We start from the raw sequence: 23306 nt of genomic DNA, 5'->3' as shown, positions 1-23306 counted from the left end.
TTCAAAATATTATATTAAGCACTTTATATTAACGTGAATAAACACAAGGCGGGCATTGGGGCAAGTACCTTCATTTTTATCTTTCTCCTCATCTGTCTCCATATTGTCATGATTATCTTCATTATCCTCGTGTATGCCATTCTCAACAATCTCCTTGTCATCTTCTTTAGATTCTTTACCTGGTTCCTCAGTGTCACTGATAGTTAATTAGGATTGGTTTAGAGCAAAACAGTTTATTACTTCAATGCTCTATAGATTGCTTTGGTAAATCTTTAATTTCAACAGGATGATATACTACATTAAAAAATCATAATTTTAAGCAATTTTGGTCCTGAATTTTTAAAATAAAATCATTTTGTAATCTATAATACAAAGTAGAATGTTGTCTGTCCGTCCGTACCTTAAGATCTCGGTAACAACTGAACCGATCGGATTCTACTCTTCAGGGAATATTCCTACTGGTCCTGTGGTAGTTTTAGGCTTTTTTCTTGGGGGTGGGACACCCCCAACATCCCCAAAAATGAAAAAAAACCCTCCTTTTTAAAAAAATTATTTAAAATTAGTGCTGGAGTGGGGGCTTCTCATCATGTATTTAGTATTTCTTTATTAATCATTTAAAATTAGTGGCGGAGTGGGGGCTTCTCATCAGGTACTTAATTTTTTTAATGTTTTAAAATTTGTGGGGTAGCAAAGCCGCTAGTTTTTTTATATAACAGTAAAACTAATGTTCCGAGGATTTTTAATTTGATTCGTATTATAAGTATTTTATTGTTTCTCAATGAACCAATCCATTCCTAGTAATTATCTTTTTCTTCACCGGGTGCTTAGGCCGTTTGATTACGCCCGACGACCATTTGCTTCGCCTACGGCGGTGGCGTTTCTTGTTACCGCCGGATCCATTAGCCTCGGCAGAACCAGGTTCTCCGGGTGTAGCGTCTGTCATACCATCATCATTGCATCTAAATCAGATTCAGATATCTTAAAGGATAAGACAATGGACGATAAATTGATGTACTTATCTCAAATGCAATTATAAGCAACATGATTGATTACTCTTCTGTGGATTTAAAACATTGGTTGAAAAGTTTGGAGACCACTAGTTAAGAACCAACTAATCAAAATTTAATAAAAGTTAAGTACCCAATTTTATTTATTTGTCCAACAAATAAACTTTAAATAAAAATAGATAGGTACCTACTAATTTTACATCCATATTGATGACTTAAACAACCACGGCAAAAAACTCAAAAATCGGCGGATGGACACAACAAAAAAAATAAATGAAACAAAAAAAACTTCAAATCTTACTTGGGACAGAACCAGTCACCATCAGGAACCTGTTTGATGGGCGGATGTATACAATAGGTATGATAACCATCATCACACCCGTCACATATCAACATGTTGCTGTCGTCGGATGTCTTGCCGCAGACCTTACATGCCAGCTCCACTATGGCCATCAAATCCTTTAAAAAATATTATCTTAGGAGACATCTTAGGAAACTTCTTTCAAGGGGAAGGGTGTTATTTGTTCTGGGCGATTTCTCTTGGGAAGGTAGTGGACCCTCTTCCAAAAATAGTTATAAGCCTTTAACCTTGCCAGGACTTTTGAAAGCCTCACTTAGAGAATCATATCGGTTCAGCTTTTAGCGAGATAAGCAACAATATTAACTTACCTGCATTTTGCTGGGAGATGGTTGGATTTCTTGCGGCTTTTCTTTGTCCATTTTCTTCAGCTTTGTTGTGAGTTTATTCCTCCTCTCTACAATGCTCTTACACTCGTCCTCGAAGTCTGTGTCCATTTCGGTCTTGACCAGGGCGTAAGCGAAGTCCTGCAGGGCTCGGGCTCTGTGTAAGATAAAAAATAATATAGGTACCAATTTAAATTGTACGAGGACACAAATAGCCTAATTAATATTTTAAAAAGAATTCTTAAACGGCTGTAAGATTCTAATCTGAACTCTTTTAGATGCACCACAGTTGTCTGGACAGAACATGTGGAAATTTCAAAGCTATCAAATTGACGAGGACCAACCAGCCTAGCATTAAGTAATTGAGGACCAACCAGCCCAGCATTAAGTAATTGAAGAATATATGTGGATGTTGATAGAGATTAATGTAAACCAATGGATATGAGATCAGCAGACTGGCCAGCCAATTTTGAAAATAAAAAACGTACATAACGTACACAAAAAAATACGTTACGTACATAAAAAAAGTAAAAAAAACGTACAAAAAACGTACATTCCTAATAAAAATAAGTTAAATAATTTCCTAGTTACCTATTATCAATACATTTAAGTCTACTAGCAGCTACCTGTAAAGGAGAACCATAGCGAACTGACAGACACAAGATATCCTATTACTCTATTCAAAAGAACTAGCGTCTACGCTCCTAAAGGCCTCTAGGGGCACTTGAGGAGGGGAGAGTTGAATTCAATAAAAAAACATGGATGACAAAATACATAAGTAGCGAAGCTAAAAAGTTATTTATAGACATCTGGAAAAAAATTAACTTAAAATCGCAATTAAATTTCATTTTTGGGGGGAAGAGGTAGTTTTTTTTCTAAAGTCAATTTCTCTTGGGAGGGTGGATGGTGATACTCTTCCCCAAAATAGTTATAAAACTTCCAAAAACCTATGAGAAGCTATCCTGTTAAGGAGAACCATATCGGTTCCGTGGTTAGCGAGATTCTTTGGTTCAAACAAACAGACATTCTGTTATTATGTACAAAGTATATCCTATTATAAGGACCAGCGACTACACCCTTAGAGGCCTCTAGAGGAACTTGATTAGGGGGAGGGGGAGTTGAATTCAAAAACCCATTTTTTTATTTAAAAAAAAAAGTAAAAAACAAGGATGACAACATCCTTAAGTAGCGAAGCTCAAAAGTTATGGATGGAAATCTGGGAACTATATAAACTATAGAGTAGTGTCGTAAAAAATAAGCATTTAACTTATTTAAATAAATCACAAAACCTTTTAAAAATATATAATAACATGAAAATCTAGGAATAAATTCAGCCCCCCAACCAATAAGCAAATCTCAATGAAATTTAGTGGAAGTATTAAGAATGAAAACTAATACAATCCCTGAAAATTACAACCGTCTATCAGGAATATGAGTTGTGAAAATCACAAAAACCTATACATCTAGGAATCGATCTAGCACTGCAACAAATAGAAAAACCTTAAAGAAACTTTTTGAAAATATGTAGAATGTGAATTTATTTATTCCCTGAAAATTTCAGCCGTCTATCTTGAATAGAAGTCGAGAAAACCATGAAAAAAAGAAAATCTAGGAATAGATCTAGCACCCAACCAAAAGGCAAATCTCAATGAAAATATGTAGAATGTGAACTTATTCAATCAAAAAAACAGGAGCCGAGAAAATCACGTTTCTCCGATAGCATAACGGACTGACAAAGTGATTATAGAGTAGCTTCGCTAATAATTTTTTTAGTGAGGGAAGGGGGAGTAGACCACCTCCATTTCTGATTTCAATTTTAAAAAGAAAGAAAAAATAGGGGAAGGGTTGTGATTTTTTTCTAAGAGTAGTTTCTCTTGGGAGGGTGGTTGTACCCTCTCCCAGGACCTATGAGAAGCTACCCTGTAAAAGAGAACCATATCGGTTGAGCGGTTAGCGAGAACCTTCGGTACAAATAAACTGACAGAGAGACATACATCCTGTTATTACGTACTAAGTATATTCGGCGTTATCCTCTTAGAAATTTTTTTTTCAATTTTTTTTCAATTTTGTACCCCCCCCCCCACCTACCGACGAAAAACTATTTTAGGTTAGGTTTTAGGCTAGGGAGCCGAGCGCTGCGGCTAGGCAGGCAAGGGGGCCGAGCGCTGCGGCTAGGCAGGCTAGGGAGCCGAGCGCTGCAGCCAGAGTTCATAGTTCGCTGTCAGGGGGGGGGGGGTACTCAAATTTTCAATATTGAAAAAAAAATTTCTAAGAGGATAATACCGTATATTCTATTAAATAAAGTAGTAAGTTTTTTGTCTGATGCTTAAGATTTTCATAACTACTTCACACAGTTACCGAGATGGTTTTAGGCTATTTTTCTACCATTTTGAATACAGGTTCTTGAAGGGATATGGAAGGACAGAGAAAATAGCCTACAACCTCATGTCTGTTCAGCAGTTAGCGAAATTCTTTGTTACAGAAAAAAAGGATTTATAGGATAAACATATAATAGGATATAGGGTTATTTTGTCTATTGCTAAAGATCTCAGAAAATACTAGTCTTTAATACAAAGTAAATCAATGCCTGTCTGTCTAAAGCTTAAGATCTTGGTAGCCGCTGAACAGATTGGGTTCTAAATTCTAATCTTCAGGGAATATATCTACTAGTCCTGTGTTAGTTTTAGGCTATTTTCTTAGAGTGTGGGAACCCCCCCCCCCCCAAAAAAAAAAAAATCAACCACCCCTCAATTTATTTTTGTAAACTAATGCAAATCAGCGGGGTGGGGAACCCCCACCGCACCCTGGGGCGAAGCCTAAATGAAAAAAATAATCACAATCTTTTTTTTATATTTTTTTTTGACAAATTTCCAACAAACGATTCTATAAAAGAGGGATACGAAGCCTCTAATCCTAGTAGAAAGTAAAAAGCTTTAAGTGTCCCTCCCCCAAAGAAAATAGCAAAAACCATCACAGGACTATTAGGTATATTCCATGAAGAGTAGAGCACAATAGGTTCAGTGGTTACTGAGATATTAAGCTTCTGATATACAGACGGACAAGCAGACGGACAGACATCATTCTACTTTGCATTATAGATAATATACTATTTTTGTAATACTTTTTGTACAAATACAAATAAATATACAAATACTTTTATACTTATATTTGATTCTTATTCTTTAAAAACTGAAGATACCAAAAAATAAGACTTCTTAATCCTACACTGTGCACCATATGATATCTCGGAAAATTTACCCAAGTATATAAAGAATTTGAAAAAAATTATCGTAAAATCTATTAAAGGGGTAGTAGCATGAAATGCATTTAAACTTGAATTTAGTCAACTGCATATCTCTTTCTGTTCAATAGTTTAAACTATATCTATAGGACATATATTTCAAATCCATAAATTTAAACTGTAAGTTCTAATAACATATATGCATAATTTACATACATATTTTTGTTCTATGAAAATTGAAGATATTATTGAATTTATTTAAATAATACACCTATTGTTTTTGCAAAAATTTTCGTACAAAACATACAAATTACTTTTCTGCTAATATTTGATTCTTATTATTTTTAAAAAAACGTAAAACGTACAAAAATACAAATTTCAAAATACGTTACGTACACATATCAAAATAACGTCCAGAACGTACACAGATTCGATGCGTAACGTACAAAACGTACAAAACGTACACTCTGGCCAGTCTGGAGATGTTCATTAAGTCAAAGCAACCAAAATATAAGTCATGGAATGTTGAAGGAATCTACAGAACTTGCAGATGTCTACATTCTTCAATAATCCATCATGCCACCCTTTGTGTTTTGAATCATTTTATCTTTCTCTTTATTCAAGTCTTTAACTTCCAATTTATTGATTTTATTCCTATTATTAAATTCGTCAAATGCTTTGCTAAATTCAAACCTACATAAACAGCAAAAATAGTATAAATATCAAAAAAAGTACAAAATACAATTTGTTTTTCTAATGTCAAACTAGCATTAATAATAATGATAAATAAACTGTTCCCACCTTGCCAGAGGAACTGATGAGATATTAAAATGTTTTCTTATGTCTAATAAGAATTAATTGTACAAATAATCTGTTCCCACCTTGCCAGAGGAACTAATGAGATAAATAAATTCAAATGTAATTCCATGTCTGAAAGGCAATTAGCAGAGTTTTAAAAAAAGTTTTATCTTTCAGACTATTTTAACCAGTAATAATGTTAATAATTCATACATAAATAAGGTGGCTTTAACAGGTATATAAGCTTATTTATTAATTATTTATATGGACGTCTATGAGGTATATTTAGTTAAAGGAGTTAAAATAAATGGCAACTTTTTATTGGGCTTAGTTATATGAGAATTCTGCATAAAGTGATAAAAAGAAACCTGCATAATAATCTACAAAATTATAGTCTTTTAAGAAGTAAATATTTCAACATACATTAATCTTACTTTCTTCAGCTCTTAACTGAGTAACTTCAACATCTAACAGCAACCTTTTTAGGTTGATGAGATCAGCCAAACCTTAAAGTCCATTGCCAGCTGAGAGTTCATCCAGTTGCTGAATAAATAGTGGAAAACTAACTACTACAGATCTGTGGAGCCTGTCTGATCCAAATAGTGTGAGAGCTACTGTGGAGCTTAAGCCTACACTATAGCTGCCAAAGGTATAATTTCCTTACAATTTATTTGAACCAATAAGAGTCCATCAATGATACCTCAATGTTCTAAATGTAATTGGAAATGTGAATGAGTCCTGTGGCCACCACAATTATAAATAAGACCTTCCATAGCCGCCTCATAATAGTGTTGACTATGTCCTGTGGCCACCTATATGAACCCACTAATGGTTTCTTTTTGTTCAGGACTCGGATCAGGAGTTCAAAGCCTTTGTAGCAGGCCCAGAGATAGGACAATTGATAATAATTAAGCAAAATCAAGAGCCTTAACCAACAGATATCAAAACTAATAAATTAAGAAGATCAAAGTGGAAGTTTCACCAACCACAACAACGCCAATGTGGGATATTGAACAGTACTAGTCATAATCCGGGTGTTCCTGAAAACAGAAACAGCATACCTGCAATGTAAGTTTTTATTCATCCTTGAAACTAAGCCCATTTGCCGAACTTCTTACAGTGAAAATAGGACTTTTAATAAGCTTATATACATTTTATTTTATTAACCTTCTTTTATCTTTATTTTATTTCTACAATAATAGTTACTGTTAAAGCCTTCGTCTATTGTATATAAATATACTGTTGTAATAAATGTTGATCTTTTAAAAATTTTACCTAAACTTTAACTTAACTTCATTTGAATCAAATTTTTAATTCACAATACCAAAAATAATTCCCCTTTTTATTTTAGGTAATTTTTTACCGTAAAAGAACCTATGAGAGAATTTGAATTATGAGTAATGAATGCATATGCTTTAAGACTGAAAATGAAATGAAGACGCTGTCAGACTAGGAACAGACGGCACCTGAGGGTTGGATTGGCTGAAGCATAAGGTACCTGCCATCCGCCACAACGGCAGATGATGGATAGACTTGTAAGACTTTTAATACCAAAGCTATCAATAACTTAGGTACTCTTTCTATGTTTTAAAATTCTAGATAAAAAAGGATTGAATAAAATTATGGATTTCTTTGCCATTGAGGGTACGACAACCCCCCCCCCCCCCCCCCTAAAAAATGTATATAATCACCTGTGACAAATAATTCTGTTAGTTTCATAAGCCAAGTCACAATTGTAAGCAGTAGCGTTGTTGGCAATAAGATCAATATCATCCAGAAAATCCTGAAATAAAATTAAACATAATATTTATCTTAAAATGTGTGAAGGCTAACTATAAATTAATCTACAGCCCTCTTTTTCCCAAAATTTATCAGAGGTCGTTTTTCATCCAAATATATATTTATTTGTCGGAGGCTTAAGATTTCAATAAATACTGAACTTATTATTTTTATTAGGGAAACTTCATATAGGCTTCTGGATGGTTTTAGACTTTTTTCTGCCTCCTTCTTAGACCTTTGAATACAGAGCCCCTAGATTCTGTTGTTTGCTTGTGATTATTTCATGTTTTGTATGCTTTTCTTTTACTTTGTGTCATACTGGAAAATAAAATAAATATACCTGCGCACTCTGATATTCTCCATCATCTAGCTTCTGGTGCATTTTCTCAAAATCCATGGGATTAGTCACATAGTCCAAGTAATCATCTACTTCCTCAGTGTTTACTGGAGATCTAGGAAAAAGAAACAAGGATGACAACATCCATAAAAGCAAAACTCTAGAATCCGAAGGAAGAGCCTCTTATTTAAACAAAAAAAAAGAGGATGGGGCAGCTTTTTTTCCTGCCCACCCAATATAACCTAACCTGATCTAAAGTAAAATACAAACGCAAAACTACCCCCCTGCCCCGTATTGCTAATTTATTTATAAAAAAAGGGGGGGGGGGAGGGAGTTGATACTCGACTAGGCACTTAGAGGAAGCCTAAAACTAAATGTAAGGGTTTTGATCAACCGTTTGAGACAAATACATTAGCACACTTTCAGACAAAATAAAGCAATACAGATCATTTACTGGGTATTAACAAGATACCTGAACATGAAGAATTTTGATTCTCTGTTAATCTTGGCCCAAATATCTCTCAAGAAAATTCTGAGTTCTCTTAGCAGGGCATCCTCTTTACGCCTCAGTCTTTTCTCCTCTCTGAAACAAATTCAAAATTGTTTATAAGATCCATAATTATATTAACAGTCTAGACTTGTATGATAGAAGCTGCCTCGTTTTAATCCCACCATTATATGTAATACAAAGTAGCCTCTAGGGACGAAGCCGCTAGCTATTATGTAAAGTATTAAAGTTATTTTTGTCTCTAGCTTAGAATTTAAAGAACTATTTTAAGGTGGCCTATCATAGGGCCCTATGATGGGTATAGGATATTTTAGGTTTATTAGATTTAATTTAGTTGTAGTATTTTTTGCCCATACCTCTCTTTTCAATTACCTTAGATGCAGGGGTGCAGCCGCAAGTGATGATATAAAAATAATGTAAATTTTTTCATCAAAGAGGCCTAAATTTACCTTTCTGTGAGCTTTCTACTTTCAGGTGCGGGCAATACTGGCAAAGTTTCCACTGGTGCCGCCTTTTCTTTCGGCTTCGGCGGCAAGGCGGTGCACGAGGTGATCAGTGGGCGGAAATATTCACGCCTCTCGTTTTCTGTCGGGTTCTGAACCTTGTACACTTCTCTGTGGAATGGAAGGAACATGGACTTAAAAAAATATTGTAAATTTTTACTACAAAACAAAAAAGAATGAAATAATAAACAATAGATTATGGGAAATAAGTATTTTGATTAGAACTAGGAGTTATATGCAATAGGGTAACTAATAGGAAAAATGCTTTATTCTTATAATAACAAAAACTTGGTATTTATTTTATTGGTTTTTAGGAGAATTTTTTTTATCCAAACATTTAGGTAAATAGTCACCTGAACTTCTGGTGACAAAAAGGCATAGGGCCTATTGGACAGGGCTAATATGAGCAGGGGCGCTGTCGGGGGAATATCAAGCAGCAGGGTGGTGAGGGTGGCCCTCACTGTTTCTGAGATTGTATCCCAGAGCATGCACAGGTGGGGGATGTAGAGGACCCCCGGCATGGTCCTGCGGGCTGAGTGGATTATCTGGGTACACGCCTCTTCTGGAGTTCTGAAAAAAGGGCAATTTTGTCCAAAAGTAGCGCAGCAGTAAATTAATAGAAAACTGTATTACACTAATAAATTTTCTACACTCATGTTTACTTGTAAGTTTGTTACCTACCTAAGGGGTTTTTTTAAATGCAACCATCTCGTAATCAGTGAGCAAATGGCACTTAGAATTCGAATTTTGATCTGGAATTTTGCATGAGTAATCCTTGGTAGGTCTATTTTCCCTAAATTGAACAAAAAGTTGGAAAAGTAACGGCTAACGGCTGGCGGCTCAGCAGTTTAGCCATTTTTAAAACTATTTTCAAGGGAAATCATCACGAAACCTATCTCCACATAATACTCTTTGCTGCTCCAAAACGCTTTCAAACGGTTCTAGCCGCTAGTTGCTGGTACTAGAAATCTAAAAATGTCTTTTTTGTATCATTTCACATGATTCAAAGCAAAAATATGTTTCAAAAAGTTGATTCCTACATAATTTATGGCAGATTTGCCCTAAAAATAGCCAAAAAACGGCTAAACGGCTGAGCCGTTAACCGTTACTTTTTCAACTTTTTGTTCGATTTAGGGAAAATAGACCTACCAAGGATTACTCATGCAAAATTTCAGATCGAAATTCGAATTGTAAGTGCCATTTGCTCACTGATTACGAGATGGTTGCATTACCCCCCCCCCCCCTTTTTTGAAAATGCAGTAAGTTAAGGATCTTTGCATTTTCTCTCTCTAAGCTTAGCTTATAATAATATTGTTAAAACTTGCTGTATGATGAGCATATTAAGGGTTTATAAAGGTGTCTTACAGTCACTGACTTCTGCTAATTTTTTAGGAGAATCAAAACTAACTTTCTATTGACGAAATACATACCTAAATGTAGGTTAGCTTAAAACCGAATAGCAAAAATGTGACTTACCTGGCTGAATTTGAGAACAAAGCTGGAATATCCAACTTTTGACAAGGAAACCTCTCAAGGAAATGCAAGAGAGCGGGGCCTATGTATGTGTTCTGTCCTTGGCCGTCAGAACCAACAATCATCAGACGAGGTCTGGATAGCAATATTCATTAAATTGTAAGAAAAAAAGATTGAAATTGATAAAAAAAAATTCGAACACAGTAATATAATGCTTTGCCTTTTTTCTTCTAAATTTTGCATAATAATGAATTATTTTCCTGTGAGTTAAAATCTTGGGTAAGATAGCCCCTTTGCCAACCCCACAATGGGGGAACATACGCTTCAGATTGGCCACCAGGGTTAGGTGTGTGGACTCGAGCAAGGGCTTCACATGCTTGGGCAAGGGGGAGAGTATTTTGTCCTCAACCCTGTGCGTTGATGGAACTATTTTCCTCAGAGCTTTGTCAAAATCTCCTCGAGTTACTTCAATTTGGTGTAGGTCAATTGCAAGCTTTTGACTAGATTCATACACCTACAATAAGTGAATTAAAACATTATTATTGATACAGAGAGTAAATCAAGAATGAAAGAAGATAGGTGAGTAGTGCATGAACTAATAAACTAACTAACTTAAAATTATTTTGGATCTTAAAACATTAGATAAACCATGCTTAAAACTTACAAAGCAACGAAAGAAACTATTTACCTAGAGATTTTACACAATTCGTTATTTACAAGAAAATGCATTTAATGTTTCTAGAGCAGCTGCGCTACTATCAAAATCTACCTAATATATCTTTTTAAATTCATAATCAAATAAATTCTCACCTGAGGGTAACGTCTTCTAAGAGCATTTAGCGCGGCTTCTGTGCACAACCCCTTGATATCTGCTCCACAGTAACCCAGAGTCTTGGCTGACAGAAAGTTCATCAGCTGCTCGTTGACCGGCGGATCCCATGGCTTTGTGTGTAGCTTCAATATTTCTTTACGCGTGGCTTTGTCTGGCAGAGCAAACCTTAACTCTCGATCAAACCTTCCCGGCCTGCGCAGGGCTGGATCAATATTTTCAATCCTGTTGGTTGCTCCGATTACAATAATCTCACCGCGATTGTCGAGACCGTCCATAAGGGCAAGTAATGTTGAAACAATACTGCTGTGGATTTGGTCCTGGCGGGAGGACCTTACCGGAGCCAACCCGTCTATTTCATCAAAGAATATTATGGACGGACGCATTTGGTAAGCTTGGTCGAACAGCAGACGCAATTGACGCTCAGATTCACCGATCCATTTTGACAGACAATCAGCACCTTTGCGCATGAAAAACGCAACTTTCCTGCCCTCTGATGAACATTCATTTGCCAGAGCTCTGGCCAGCAAGGTTTTACCGGTTCCAGGTGGGCCATAAAATAGGACGCCTCGTGGTGGTACTATCTTGAATTTTTCAAACATTTCTGGATACAACAAGGGGAACATTACCATTTCTTTTAGAGAGTTGATATACTCTTTATTGCCACCAATACTGTCAAAGTTAACTCCCATGTCCATTTCCATGGGCTGAACGTCAGCCAACGAAGCACCAATCTTTGATCTCTCCTGGAGCCATAGAAAATTATAGAATACACAAGAGAGTAGGTAATACAAAACAAATAATTAACTAAAAGGTTTTAATTTTAAGTTACTAAACTATTATAAAAATGATTAACGGGTATTAATAACAACAGTAGGTATCTAACATTGAGTAAGATAAAAAATATTAGATTTAGATAGACATATGTTGATATCAAACATATGTCTATGTTTTCATATGGACATCTTAGCTTAACATCTTTTAATATTATAGTTAGTAATGTATTCAATATTTTTCTATGCCTTAAAAATAGATTTTGTAACATCTTTTGTGTTCATGTTGAGTGGACGCAGCTTTTCGCGTTCTATGAGCATTCGTTTAGATTTTCTGCGCTCAAAGGCCTCTTCGTCACTACAGCTGCTTGACGTTGGACTGCTAGAATCACCTGTTCGGTTGCGGCGGGAGTTTTTCCTTTGGCGGGGACGTCTAAAAGAAAAAAAGTTTTAATGTGTCATAATCACTAGAGAGAGAGAGAGAGAGAGAGAGGGAGGGGAAAATGGGCTGTTTATTACACTAATCTCCAAAGATTTATTACGGTTTTTTTTATTCGTGGGCTTAACAACTTTGGAGACTTTTAATGGATTTTGATTGGTTGGTTTATTAAGTTGAGTGCACTATCACTGTAAAAATTACTATCAAGTTTTGACAAATAATATTGAACACTTGCTTGAAAATTAAAAGATTAATGACGTTGGCTAAATTAACTCCTGTTAAGGACTAATACGAAGCGTCTCTAAAAATCACCAAATTACATTTTTTAAAACAGACATCCTACTACTTTTGTAAAGAAAAATACCTAGTGTTTCTCTCAGAAATTGCTGAGCTCCGAATCAACCGTCTGTCCTTGGTTGAAACATCCCCATTAATCTCCGGCTGATATCTGTTTGTGTTAGCCCTGACAGTTCGCAGGCTGTACTTCTTTTTCTTGGGGCTGGCTCCCCCTTCAAACTCCTCCTCGGACCCATATTTGTCCATATTTTCTAGGCGAGTGTTTCTGCGCTCCCTTATGGATTCACGGGGTGGGGCTTCATAACTAAAAATTATATACTATTAGAAATTATATTTTATAGGATACAGGAGGTTGCTAATGCATGTGAAGACTTTAAATTACACTTAAAAACATTAAAAACTTTGGCTTTAAAAAGTGTATACTTCTTACAAATCTTGATTGGTTGGTTAAAACTTTAAATGTCAAATCTTTTCTATCTATAATTTTAATGAATTGCGCCTGTTTATTGAACAAGGCACTCCTATATACTCTTACTGTTAAGTCTCGCATCTAACATAACAACAGTGAGCACAATCATTAAATTTTAAATGTGACGGGATAATTATCAATCTTAATTTATTACTTAGTTGGTTTCCCATTCCTTTTTACGCTACAAGTACATTAGTGGCTGCGACCCTATCATATAGGGAAGAGCGAGGTAGGTCAGGAAAATAGCCTGAAACCACCCCAAGACATTTTATTTATAATGCTTCTCTGAAAGTACAACCCATCCGGACCTGTAATTTCCAAGATCTTTAGCTTCAGACTAAAAAACCTTACTACTTTATGTTTAAGGATATGTATATTTTTATTTGCTAACCTAAATCTATTAGTTGGATTCCTAATCCTCCTAGAACTCCTCCTTCTAGTTTCCTCCTGTTGTATTTACTAACTTAAATCTATTAGTTGGTTTCATATTTCTCCTAGAACTCCTCCTTCTAGTTTCCTCCTGTTGTATTTACTAACCTAAATCTATTAGTTGGTTTCATATTTCTCCTAGAACTCCTCCTCCTAGTCTCCTCCTGTTCTATTTACTAACCTGAATCTATTAGTTGGTTTCCTATTCCTCCTAGAACTAATTCTAGTTTCCTCCTGTTGTATTTACTAACCTAAATCTATTAGTTGGTTTCCTATTCCTCCTAGAACTCCTCCTTCTAGTTTCCTCCTGTTCTATTTACTAACCTAAATCTATTAGTTGGTTTCCTATTCCTCCTAGAACTCCTCCTTCTAGTTTCCTCCTGTTCCTCTTCTCCATCCTCATGTGCTGAATCCTCTGTCTCTTCTGGACAAAAATTCGTTAAAGAAATAATCGGCTATTATATAAAATATTAACGCTTTTTTGTCTGAAGCTTAAGATTTCAATAATCTCTGAACTGATGGAGTTCTCCTTTTTTGGGAAGCTTCATTTATGTCTTGATAAGGTTTTAGGCTTTTTTTCCGCCACTTTCTTTAAGAGCCCGTAATTGCATTAAAAACGAAGGAGAGCAGTGATTCTTGACCCCTTCCAGCAATGATGTCAGACATTTTTTAGAATATAAAATTTTTCGATTAAATATGAAAAAACACGGTTTTATTAGAATAGATAAAAATGTTAAGGTAGCATATTACTTTGCTTGTCATAACGTCCTTTAAAATAATAAAAAATACTTCTAAAGATAAAGGTTGCGTGATTTATTTGTGTATTATTGTAACGAATTTGTTCCTGTCTCTTCTTCTCCATCTTCGCCGTTCTTCTCCTCACCAGATTCTAAAATTAACAAGATTAGTTTTCAGCAAAACTTATGATTCAAAGATGGAGGGCGGTATTGACAATTTTAGAAACCAAACTAAAAGTCAAAGGAACTCAACTACAGCACTGAAATTTGGTATGGCAGTTGCTTTAATGATTTTTACTGTGGAACTGTGAAGACACGGAGGCGTTTTTCGTGTTTCGCCAAAATCTGAGACAAACTTATTTTTTCTCTTTAAAATTTCCTTTAGGTATTATTTTCAATATTTAAACATGTTTAACATATCGAAAAAAATCCCAATTGTCTAGAGCAAACATATAAAAAATTCAAACAAACTAATAACTTTTTTTTCTAGATAGGTAATGTCATAATAATTATGAAATGTATTCATGAAGACAACCCCTGTACCTGTATCCGCATCCTCAGCATCCAGTACAGCTGCACGCCTCCTGCTGCTACGTCGGACGCTTGCCTCTGTTACTGTTGGATCTCCTGATATACAATATTGTAATTTATTAAAAAAAATTTCAATGAAATGTAAAGTTTTAATATTTACTCCATGTATGTTTTTACAAAAAGCCTGAATAAAATATGATGATTTGTATTAAGAAAAAGAATGATAAGGATTTTGTCCTTATTTATTTAGCTAAGCCAAAGTAAATTAACATTGTTTTGGATTTAAAACATTAAAAGTAACTATAATAATAACACCAATATTCGAGAAAATAGGTTAAGTGCCTTGACCTTTATGAAAAAAAATTAAAATAAGGGATGGCGTGGATAGTTTTTGTTTGTTTGTTCATTATGTTATGTCAGGTTAGGATACATTATACGACATCTAGTTTAGGAGCGGCGCAGGTAAAGGTCCCTGCACTGCAAAGGTTAGGCATAAAAGTGAAATTAGCCTCCCATTATTTAAAAAAAAAATAATAACTGGAGTGCAAACTGCGTAGATACTGTATAGGCTTACCTTCGTCCTCGTCCTCTGAAGGTTCCACAACTCTGGCTGCACGTCCACGACTTTGCCGAGGCGGCAATGGTGTCTCTTCCTCCTAGGAACATTTAGTAATATATAGACTGAATAGGTGTTAATTGATAAAGGGGGAGGTAGGTTGTGCTAAAATTCCGTAAAGGTGCGAGTTTTAAGGCTTAAAAACAGTAGTAGAACGATAATATTCACTAAATATAAATATATAAAATTATTGTCTATGGTTCTATTCAACAAGGAATACACATATTTAGTAAATATTATCGTTCTACTACTGTTTTTAAGCCTTAAGACTCAGACCTTTACTGTATTTTAGCACAACCTACCTCCCCTTTTTTTTCATTTAAAAGCAACAAGACTTATTCAGTAAAATTAGTTTTAATCAAATATTTCTCCTTATAGGTAGTACCTAGGTATTGTAAATGCCAGGGCATAAAATGTCTTACAACTGGAAATGTTAAGAAAAATAGAACTTCTAAACCTCTGAATTTTCTACTGCCTCTCTTACGCCTCCACGCCTTCTGCCACGAGGTGGTAGGGGAGTATCGTCTGCAGACACATCTGGTTCGCGACCTCGCCTGCTAAATATACAAAGATAATGTGAGACAAGTGTAAATTAAAGCAAATCTGAATGACAGATATGGATTAAAACATTGGTGCAAAAGTCAAAATACACATAAACAAGCATAAAACAATATTGAAATATTGTCAGCGGGCTAACGAAAATTGTACGGCCATTAAGGTACCTAAATAAATCTAAAATAATATTTGGGGCAACAGACTAAAATATTACGGTAGGGCCAATTGAGGTAAAGAGAATGTACTTATTACCTAGTCAAGAGTAATCTAAGAGAATTCAGAGTAGCTTCACGAATCTCCCCATCCCACCATTTATTAATAACGGAGAAAAAAATACGTATTTTTGGCATTATGCTTTGAAGCTTTGATTTGACTTGTATATCTAAAAGTATAGGTACCTAAAAGATTTCAGATCAGCTTCGTAATCCCCCCCCCCCCCCACCGTTCATTAAAGACGGAATGTAAGATTCTAATCTGAACTTTTTTTAGATGAACCACAGTTGTCTGGACAGAACATGTGGAAATTTCAAAGCTATCAAATTGACAAGGACCAACCAGTCCAGCATTAAGTAATTGAGGACCAACCATCCCAGCATTAAGTAATTGAGGACCAACCAGCCCAGCATTAAGTAATTGAAGAATATATGTGGATGTGGATAGAGATTGATGTAAACCGATGGATATGAGATGTTCATTAAGTCAAAGCAACCAAAATATAAGTCATGGAATGTTGAAGGAATCTACAGAACTTGCAAGATGTCTACATTCTTCAATAATCCATCATGCCACCCTTTGTGTTTTGAATCATTATATCTTTCTCTTTATTCAAGTCTTTAACTTCCAATTTATTGATTTTATTCCTATTATTAAATTCGTCAAATGCTTTGCTAAGTTCAAACCTACATAAACAGCAAAAAATAGTATAAATATCAAAAAAGTACAAAATACAATTTTATATCAAATGTTTTTCCAATGTCAAACTAGCATTAATAATAATGATAAATAAACTGTTCCCACCTTGCCAGAGGAACTGATGAGATATTAAAATGTTTTCTTATGTCTAATAAGAATTAATTGTACAAATAATCTGTTCCCACCTTGCCAGAGGAACTAATGAGACAAATAAATTCAAATGTAATTCCATGTCTGAAAGGCAATTAGCAGAGTTTTAAAAAAAAAGTTTTATCTTTCAGACTATTTTAACCAGTAATAATGTTAATAATTCATACATAAATAAGGTGGCTTTAACAGGTATATAAGCTTATTTATTAATTATTTATATGGACGTCTATGAGGTATATTTAGTTAAAGGAGATAAAATAAATGGCAACTTTTTATTGGGCTTAGTTATATGAGAATTCTGCACAAAGTGATAAAAAGAAACCTGCATAATAATCTACAAAATTATAGTCTTTTAAGAAGTAAATATTTCAACCTACATTAATCTTACTTTCTTCAGCTCTTAACTGAGTAACTTCAACATCTAACAGCAACCTTTTTAGGTTGATGAGATCAGCCAAACCTTAAAGTCCATTGCCAGCTGAGAGTTCATCCAGTTGCTGAATAAATAGTGGAAAACTAACTACTACAGATCTTTGGAGCCTGTCTGATCCAAATAGTGTGAGAGCTACTGTGGAGCTTAAGCCTACACTATAGCTGCCAAAGGTATAATTTCCTTACAATTTATTTGAACCAATAAGAGTCCATCAATGATTCCTCAATGTTCTAAATGTAATTGGAAATGTGAATGAGTCCTGTGGCCACCACAATTATAAATAAGACCTTCCATAGCCGCCTCATAATAGTGTTGACTATGTCCTGTGGCCACCTGTCCTATATGAACCCACTAATGGTTTCTTTTTGTTCAGGACTCGGATCAGGAGTTCAAAGCCTTTGTAGCAGGCCCAGAGATAGGACAATTGATAATAATTAAGCAAAATCAAGAGCCTTAACCAACAGATATCAAAACTAATAAATTAAGAAGATCAAAGTGGAAGTTTCACCAACCACAACAACGCCAATGTGGGATATTGAACAGTACTAGTCATAATCCGGGTGTTCCTGAAAACAGAAACAGCATACCTGCAATGCAAGTTTTTATTCATCCTTGAAACTAAGCCCATTTGCCGAACTTCTTACAGTGAAAATAGGACTTTTAATAAGCTTATATACATTTTATATTTTATCAACCTTCTTTTATCTTTATTTTATTTCTACAATAATAGTTACTGTTAAAGCCTTCGTCTATTGTATATAAATATACTGGTGTAATAAATATTGGTCTCTTAAAAATTTTACCTAAATTTTAACTTAACTTCATTTGAATCAAATTTTTAATTCACAATACCAAAAATAATTCTCCTTTTTTATTTTAGGTAATTTTTTACCGTAAAAGAGCCAATGAGAGAATTTGAATTATGAGTAATGAATACATATGCTTTAAGACTGAAAATGATATGAAGACGCTGTCAGACTAGGAACAGACGGCACCTGAGGGTTGGATTGGCTGAAGCATAAGGTACTTGCCATCCGCCACACGGAATAAAAAGACGGATTTATTACATTATAGAATAGCTTCACTTAGATTTGTCTGACCCGTTTAAATAGGTGGAAATCATCAGAAATAAGTTTTGCCCCCCAACGACAGCTGGAAATCACGTAAAGGTTTCCTGATTATTATTTACCTGCTACGCGTAGGCAGAGGAGTTTCTTCTTCAATCTCCTCCTCTTCTTCAGAGTGTTTGCTGGAATCTCGTCCCTTTCCACGTCTCCTAGAGGCTAATGGCCTTTCATCTTCACTCATACTTCTTAACCTTCGCCTAGAAATAAATAAATATGTAGGTATTATATACATTGTATATTTAATTAGTGTAAATCTCCTCCCTTTTTCTAAAACTACTAACAAAATTACCTAACTTTAACTTAATTCCAAAAAAAAATTCTCTAAAAAGTTATTACTGGAAATCCAAAATCAATATGATTATTATACTATTTTTCTTAACAAAATAATGTTTGTAAAGCTGAAGTTAATCTTTACATAATAGCAAGAGGAAGACCATGTGTGTGTGGGCACGGAAGTTTCTTGTTAACCGATATGGTTCTCCTTTCCTAATTTGGAGAAATGTACCTTCACCACCTCAAGAGAAATAGCCACTGGAACAACCTCCCCCCCCCAAAAAAAACTTCGCTTTTTTATTTGAAAATAAAATTGTAAATGGGGGGTCAAGCAATATACCCTGCTTCCCTTAAGTAGTAGCGTGACCGCTAGTATAAGTATAAAGTAAACCTGGCTCTATCAGAAGAGTGCTGTTCTGGTTCCGAGTGACGTGTCCTGGTGCTTCTTCTGAAAAGGTTGAAATAGATATGAAATAAAATTATAATAAATAAAATTTTTGTGTCTATGGATGAGACACGGTCTTTTTTTTAATTTTTAAAATATTTCCCCATAGGTATCTTTTGTATTTTTAGCCTGTTTTTCTGGATTTGGTATCAGCTGATATTTTCAGTAGGGTTGGGCCGGATATCCGGTGCGGCCGGATATCCGGCCATTTACAATATCCGGCCGGATACCGGATATTGAAACTATCCGGCCGGATATCCGGCAATATAATATTTTATATTTTACAACAAAAATCTCTGCTTTTTTTTTATCTCAAATGGCTGTAATTTTCTTATTATTGAAGCTAGAAGAACAATTTTTTCTGAATATGTTATCTTTAAGTAAATTTTATATTAGAAATCTCAAAACATGAATTTTGGCGGTTGCAGCAGTACCTGCCAGCCGCAAACCGACGGTTGGCAGGTAAACGGCAACGGATTTTATGAAATTGTAATTTGTCATGAAGATATATAAAAATCCTAAGTTTAAAATTTGAAATCTTCAAGTAAAAATTTGCGGTCACAGGAACCGTTTAAAGATTTTGGAGACCTGGAGGTTCAGGACTTGCAGGATTATACCTGGAACCTGATATTCACTTGAACACCTATATTACATATGAGGATGTACGACTATAGGATATTTTAGTATTAGATAACATGAAATGCTTTGTATAAGTAAAAAAAATATTTTTACTTTTTACCTGAATGACCCTACCAGATTTGCTGGCATCCTGTGCCCGCCAGGAAGGAGTTATTAAAAAAAAATTCAACTCTCAGTTATGTGTAATACCCATATTTCGAAAGTCACTCAGTTATAGCCCTCTACCTTTTATACACAGAAGATGGGATAGAAATAGGGGTTAGGGGTTGATATTACAGATTGAGGGTAGTAATAGTTAATTAGATTTATTTGCTAAGAAGAAAGATCATTTAATAGTTACTTAATTTTTAAGTTTTAATTTTATCCTATTATATATAGTAAGCTTTTTTTGTCTGTATCGAAGGATCTCGCTAACCGCTGAACCGATATGGTTCTCCTTTAGAGTGAAGCTTCTTATAGGTCCCAGGGGGGTTTTAAGCTGTTTAGTTTTTATAAAAAAAGTCGTTGTAAGGTTTTAAGTTATTTAATATAATATAAAACACCAGTTTATGAAGATTTTTTTGCGGGTATAGTCCCTTTCATGGCAACGCCCCTTAAGGAGCGATTATTCGTATTTTCACATCAGCTTTCCTCCTATTTTTAGCCCCTCGCGGGTGACTCTAACCTTGCGGGGCCAATTGTCTAACCCTGCGGGGCAATCACCTAACATAACCTAAAATAACCTATTAAAAGCAATTTCAAAAATACAACGAATCGCCCCTTAAGGTGCGTTGCCACGAAAGGGACTATATCCTTTTTTAATATTTAAATATGTAGTAATTAGGCCGGTTATCCGACCGGATATCCGGTGATTTGGCCGGATATCCGGCCGGATACCTGATATCCGGCATTTGAAATCAGCCGGATATCCGGTATCCGGCCAAAAAAATATCTGGACCAACCCTAATTTTCAGTATATTTTGATTTATCACTCCCCCCCCTACATATTTTTAATTCCTCCCTCCCTTAAACCGCGGATCCCATGCAGAATATTTACACCACAGTAGAAATTTTATGATAAGTGTTGTTTTACCTCGTGTTGGTATTTTCATCTTCCTCTTCTTCATATTGGTCAAGATTAACACGAGTTCGACGAGTGCGGGACCCGGTAAACACATCCTCTTGGCTTGTGTCCCGACGTCTTAATAATAACAAGATAAGTTTTCGAGTAAACTTTCTCCTTTTGGTACGATAACTACTATTCCCACCCCCACAAAAAAAAATACTAAAAATTTCATTTAAACACTCCAAGGCACAAAATTACATGAAATGTAATTATTTGATTACCTTGTGCTTCTTCTTTCCTCCTGTCCTTCTTCACTGAGCTTTCTAGCTTGACGTTTCCTGAGATCACGTGAATATTGCCTGTTGAACTCAGATTGTTCATCCTCTGAAGCCAAACTTTGTAGGTATGACGTCATATTTCTGCTTCGCCCTCCGCTTCGAGTCCGCCTTCCGTATGGCGAACCATTCTTAACCGACGGGCTAAATCTAACGCTGGGATAGAATGGCGAATCCTCTCGACGGCCATGACGCTCTTCAAAGTCACTCTCTGTTTCAGGGTCCTTTTCCTGATCCCTTGATCTGGCCCTAGGTGACCGACCCGCGGCTGTCGGCGGTGAGTGGCCTCTCGGAGTGTTTTGTGACTGGGCGGAACGGGTGTGGCGGGTTCGGGGGGACAACGGTGGCGATTTTATTCCACTATCCCCGTTCATCTGGCTGCTGTCCGTGACGTGATTTGATTTTGGTGAATTGTGTTTTTCTGGGCTCGATTTGGTTTGAAATTTCGGAGAGATTATCCATTCTCCGTCATTGTGACGAAACTTTGGCTTCACTTCTCGGCTTGATCTTCGTGGTTCTTCACCCTCCTAATAGGTAGAACAATATTTACAACGATATAAAAGGTAAGGATGTAATTGTACAACCCTAATTTATCCGTTAAAATGCTCAATAAATGAAGCTCTAAATTCTTTCCTCCTGCATGAGAACACATTCAACACAATTTTTTTTAACATGTAATAGATGAAAATACCTTCAATACATTATAGCAATCTCCACAGAGGTCAAAGTTGCATCCTGTATTGCCAGAGGAATAATGGACGCATCTGAACCGCTGGCGGTCCAGGTACGCATCCGTATCTGCGTCCCAGTCGTGCTTGCAGCTGGAATTATCACAGGTCCATGGAGTCTCTTTCTCCAATCTGATTAATTAGAAAATATAAATAGATTTTCTCTATAACTTTCCAAGTGCAATTAAAAGGTTATAAAAATACATTGATTTATATTTTCCCCGAAAGAAATATAAGAAAATTCGGATATAAGATATATTTCCTTCATTTCTTATCCAAATGTTTGAAAATAATAAGTACATATTGACAAGTAAAAGAACTGAACTTGATATTAATTTTATATTGGGCTTCCTAAATCTCAACACCTACATTGTACTTACTGTGATATTTCTAAGGATTTAGAGATAAATTATCCAGTCCACCTAATTTCTAAAGTCAAACTTGCATAAATGTAAATAAAATGTACCTTCTAACTTCTCTTGAAACTTGAACTAGGTCATGTCCGTTCTTACAAGCCATTGTATTTTTTCCTAAAGAAACAAATAATAGATCATGTCCCACAAAATTGAGTTTTCCATAAGACAACCATAGAGGAATGAAATGAATAATTATAGGCCCTTTTTTTCAGTATTAAATACAATCAAATTAAATCAAGTCTTATTATATGTATATTATATATCTCTAAAGTTTAGAAATACAGATTTAGCCTTGCACCTATCAAAAAGGCTACATTTTTGAGATACAAACCACATGAAATAAATGTAATGTATAATGTTTGCAAAGAGCTTGTAATTACTGTTTACAGATTCTTTCTGTTTGTCTTATACAACTGGAAACCGTAGTTTTAGCTAGGACACATTTAAATCAAAAAGTAAAAACAGATTACGTTTACGTTTATGCTTGCGTTTATATTCTTTGGTCGGCTATATAGTATTAAAATAACTAATATTGTTCTAATCATTATAAAAAGTTAACTATAAAGTTTTATATATCTGTTTAACACTTAAGGGTACTTTATTTAATAACAAAATTTACCTTTATCACTAGCTCTTGAGTTCGGTCTCCGACCTGGTGATATTCCATTCTCCATGTTTGGTCCCTTGTTTCTCTTGGGTAACTCCTCCTCCTCCAGTAATTCTTCATCCCAACGGGATCTCTTTTTTCCTGGCATTATTCTAATTATTTCTCATTCTGAAATGAAAAAGTTGTTGTAG

The 23306-nt window shown here is 35.2% G+C and overlaps 1 protein-coding gene and 2 long non-coding RNA genes across 5 annotated transcripts; 2 read left to right on the top strand and 1 right to left on the bottom strand.

Annotated features, from left to right (window-relative positions):
* Window positions 1–9: 9 nt before the first annotated feature.
* On the bottom strand, window positions 10–23306 carry LOC145312484 (uncharacterized). Its single transcript, XM_080151741.1, has 26 exons — window positions 23128–23306; window positions 22559–22622; window positions 22056–22224; window positions 21311–21891; window positions 21057–21164; window positions 19292–19348; window positions 18690–18824; window positions 15908–16007; window positions 15409–15490; window positions 14847–14930; window positions 14414–14455; window positions 13891–13993; window positions 12736–12972; window positions 12182–12365; window positions 11141–11905; window positions 10594–10844; window positions 10334–10468; window positions 9211–9427; window positions 8804–8991; window positions 8319–8429; window positions 7850–7961; window positions 7422–7513; window positions 1677–1848; window positions 1309–1466; window positions 797–959; window positions 10–198 (listed from the first exon to the last, which is right to left on the bottom strand). The coding sequence occupies exons 1-26, from the start codon at window positions 23261–23263 to the stop codon at window positions 10–12; spliced, it is 4635 nt and encodes a 1544-aa protein (XP_080007867.1). The 5' UTR covers window positions 23264–23306.
* On the top strand, window positions 4537–7237 carry LOC145307544 (uncharacterized). Of its 2 annotated transcripts, XR_013875507.1 has the most exons (4): window positions 4537–5555; window positions 5701–6379; window positions 6578–6798; window positions 7082–7237. It is a non-coding gene; the product is annotated as an uncharacterized LOC145307544 (long non-coding RNA). The 2 variants fall into 2 exon arrangements; XR_013875506.1 differs by lacking the exon at window positions 4537–5555 and having other exon boundaries at window positions 5685–6379.
* Window positions 16501–18099, top strand: LOC145312763 (uncharacterized). 2 transcript variants are annotated; one of them, XR_013877111.1, is made up of 4 exons: window positions 16504–16834; window positions 16990–17256; window positions 17508–17670; window positions 17874–18099. It is a non-coding gene; the product is annotated as an uncharacterized LOC145312763 (long non-coding RNA). The 2 variants fall into 2 exon arrangements; XR_013877110.1 differs by having other exon boundaries at window positions 16501–16834; window positions 16990–17670.

The sequence above is a fragment of the Acartia tonsa genome, chromosome 2 (genome assembly GCF_053477335.1).
Source record: "Acartia tonsa isolate MP-2025a chromosome 2, ASM5347733v1, whole genome shotgun sequence".
Taxonomy (NCBI): Eukaryota; Metazoa; Arthropoda; class Copepoda; order Calanoida; family Acartiidae; genus Acartia; species Acartia tonsa.
This window is presented reverse-complemented; position numbering and strand designations above follow the sequence as displayed.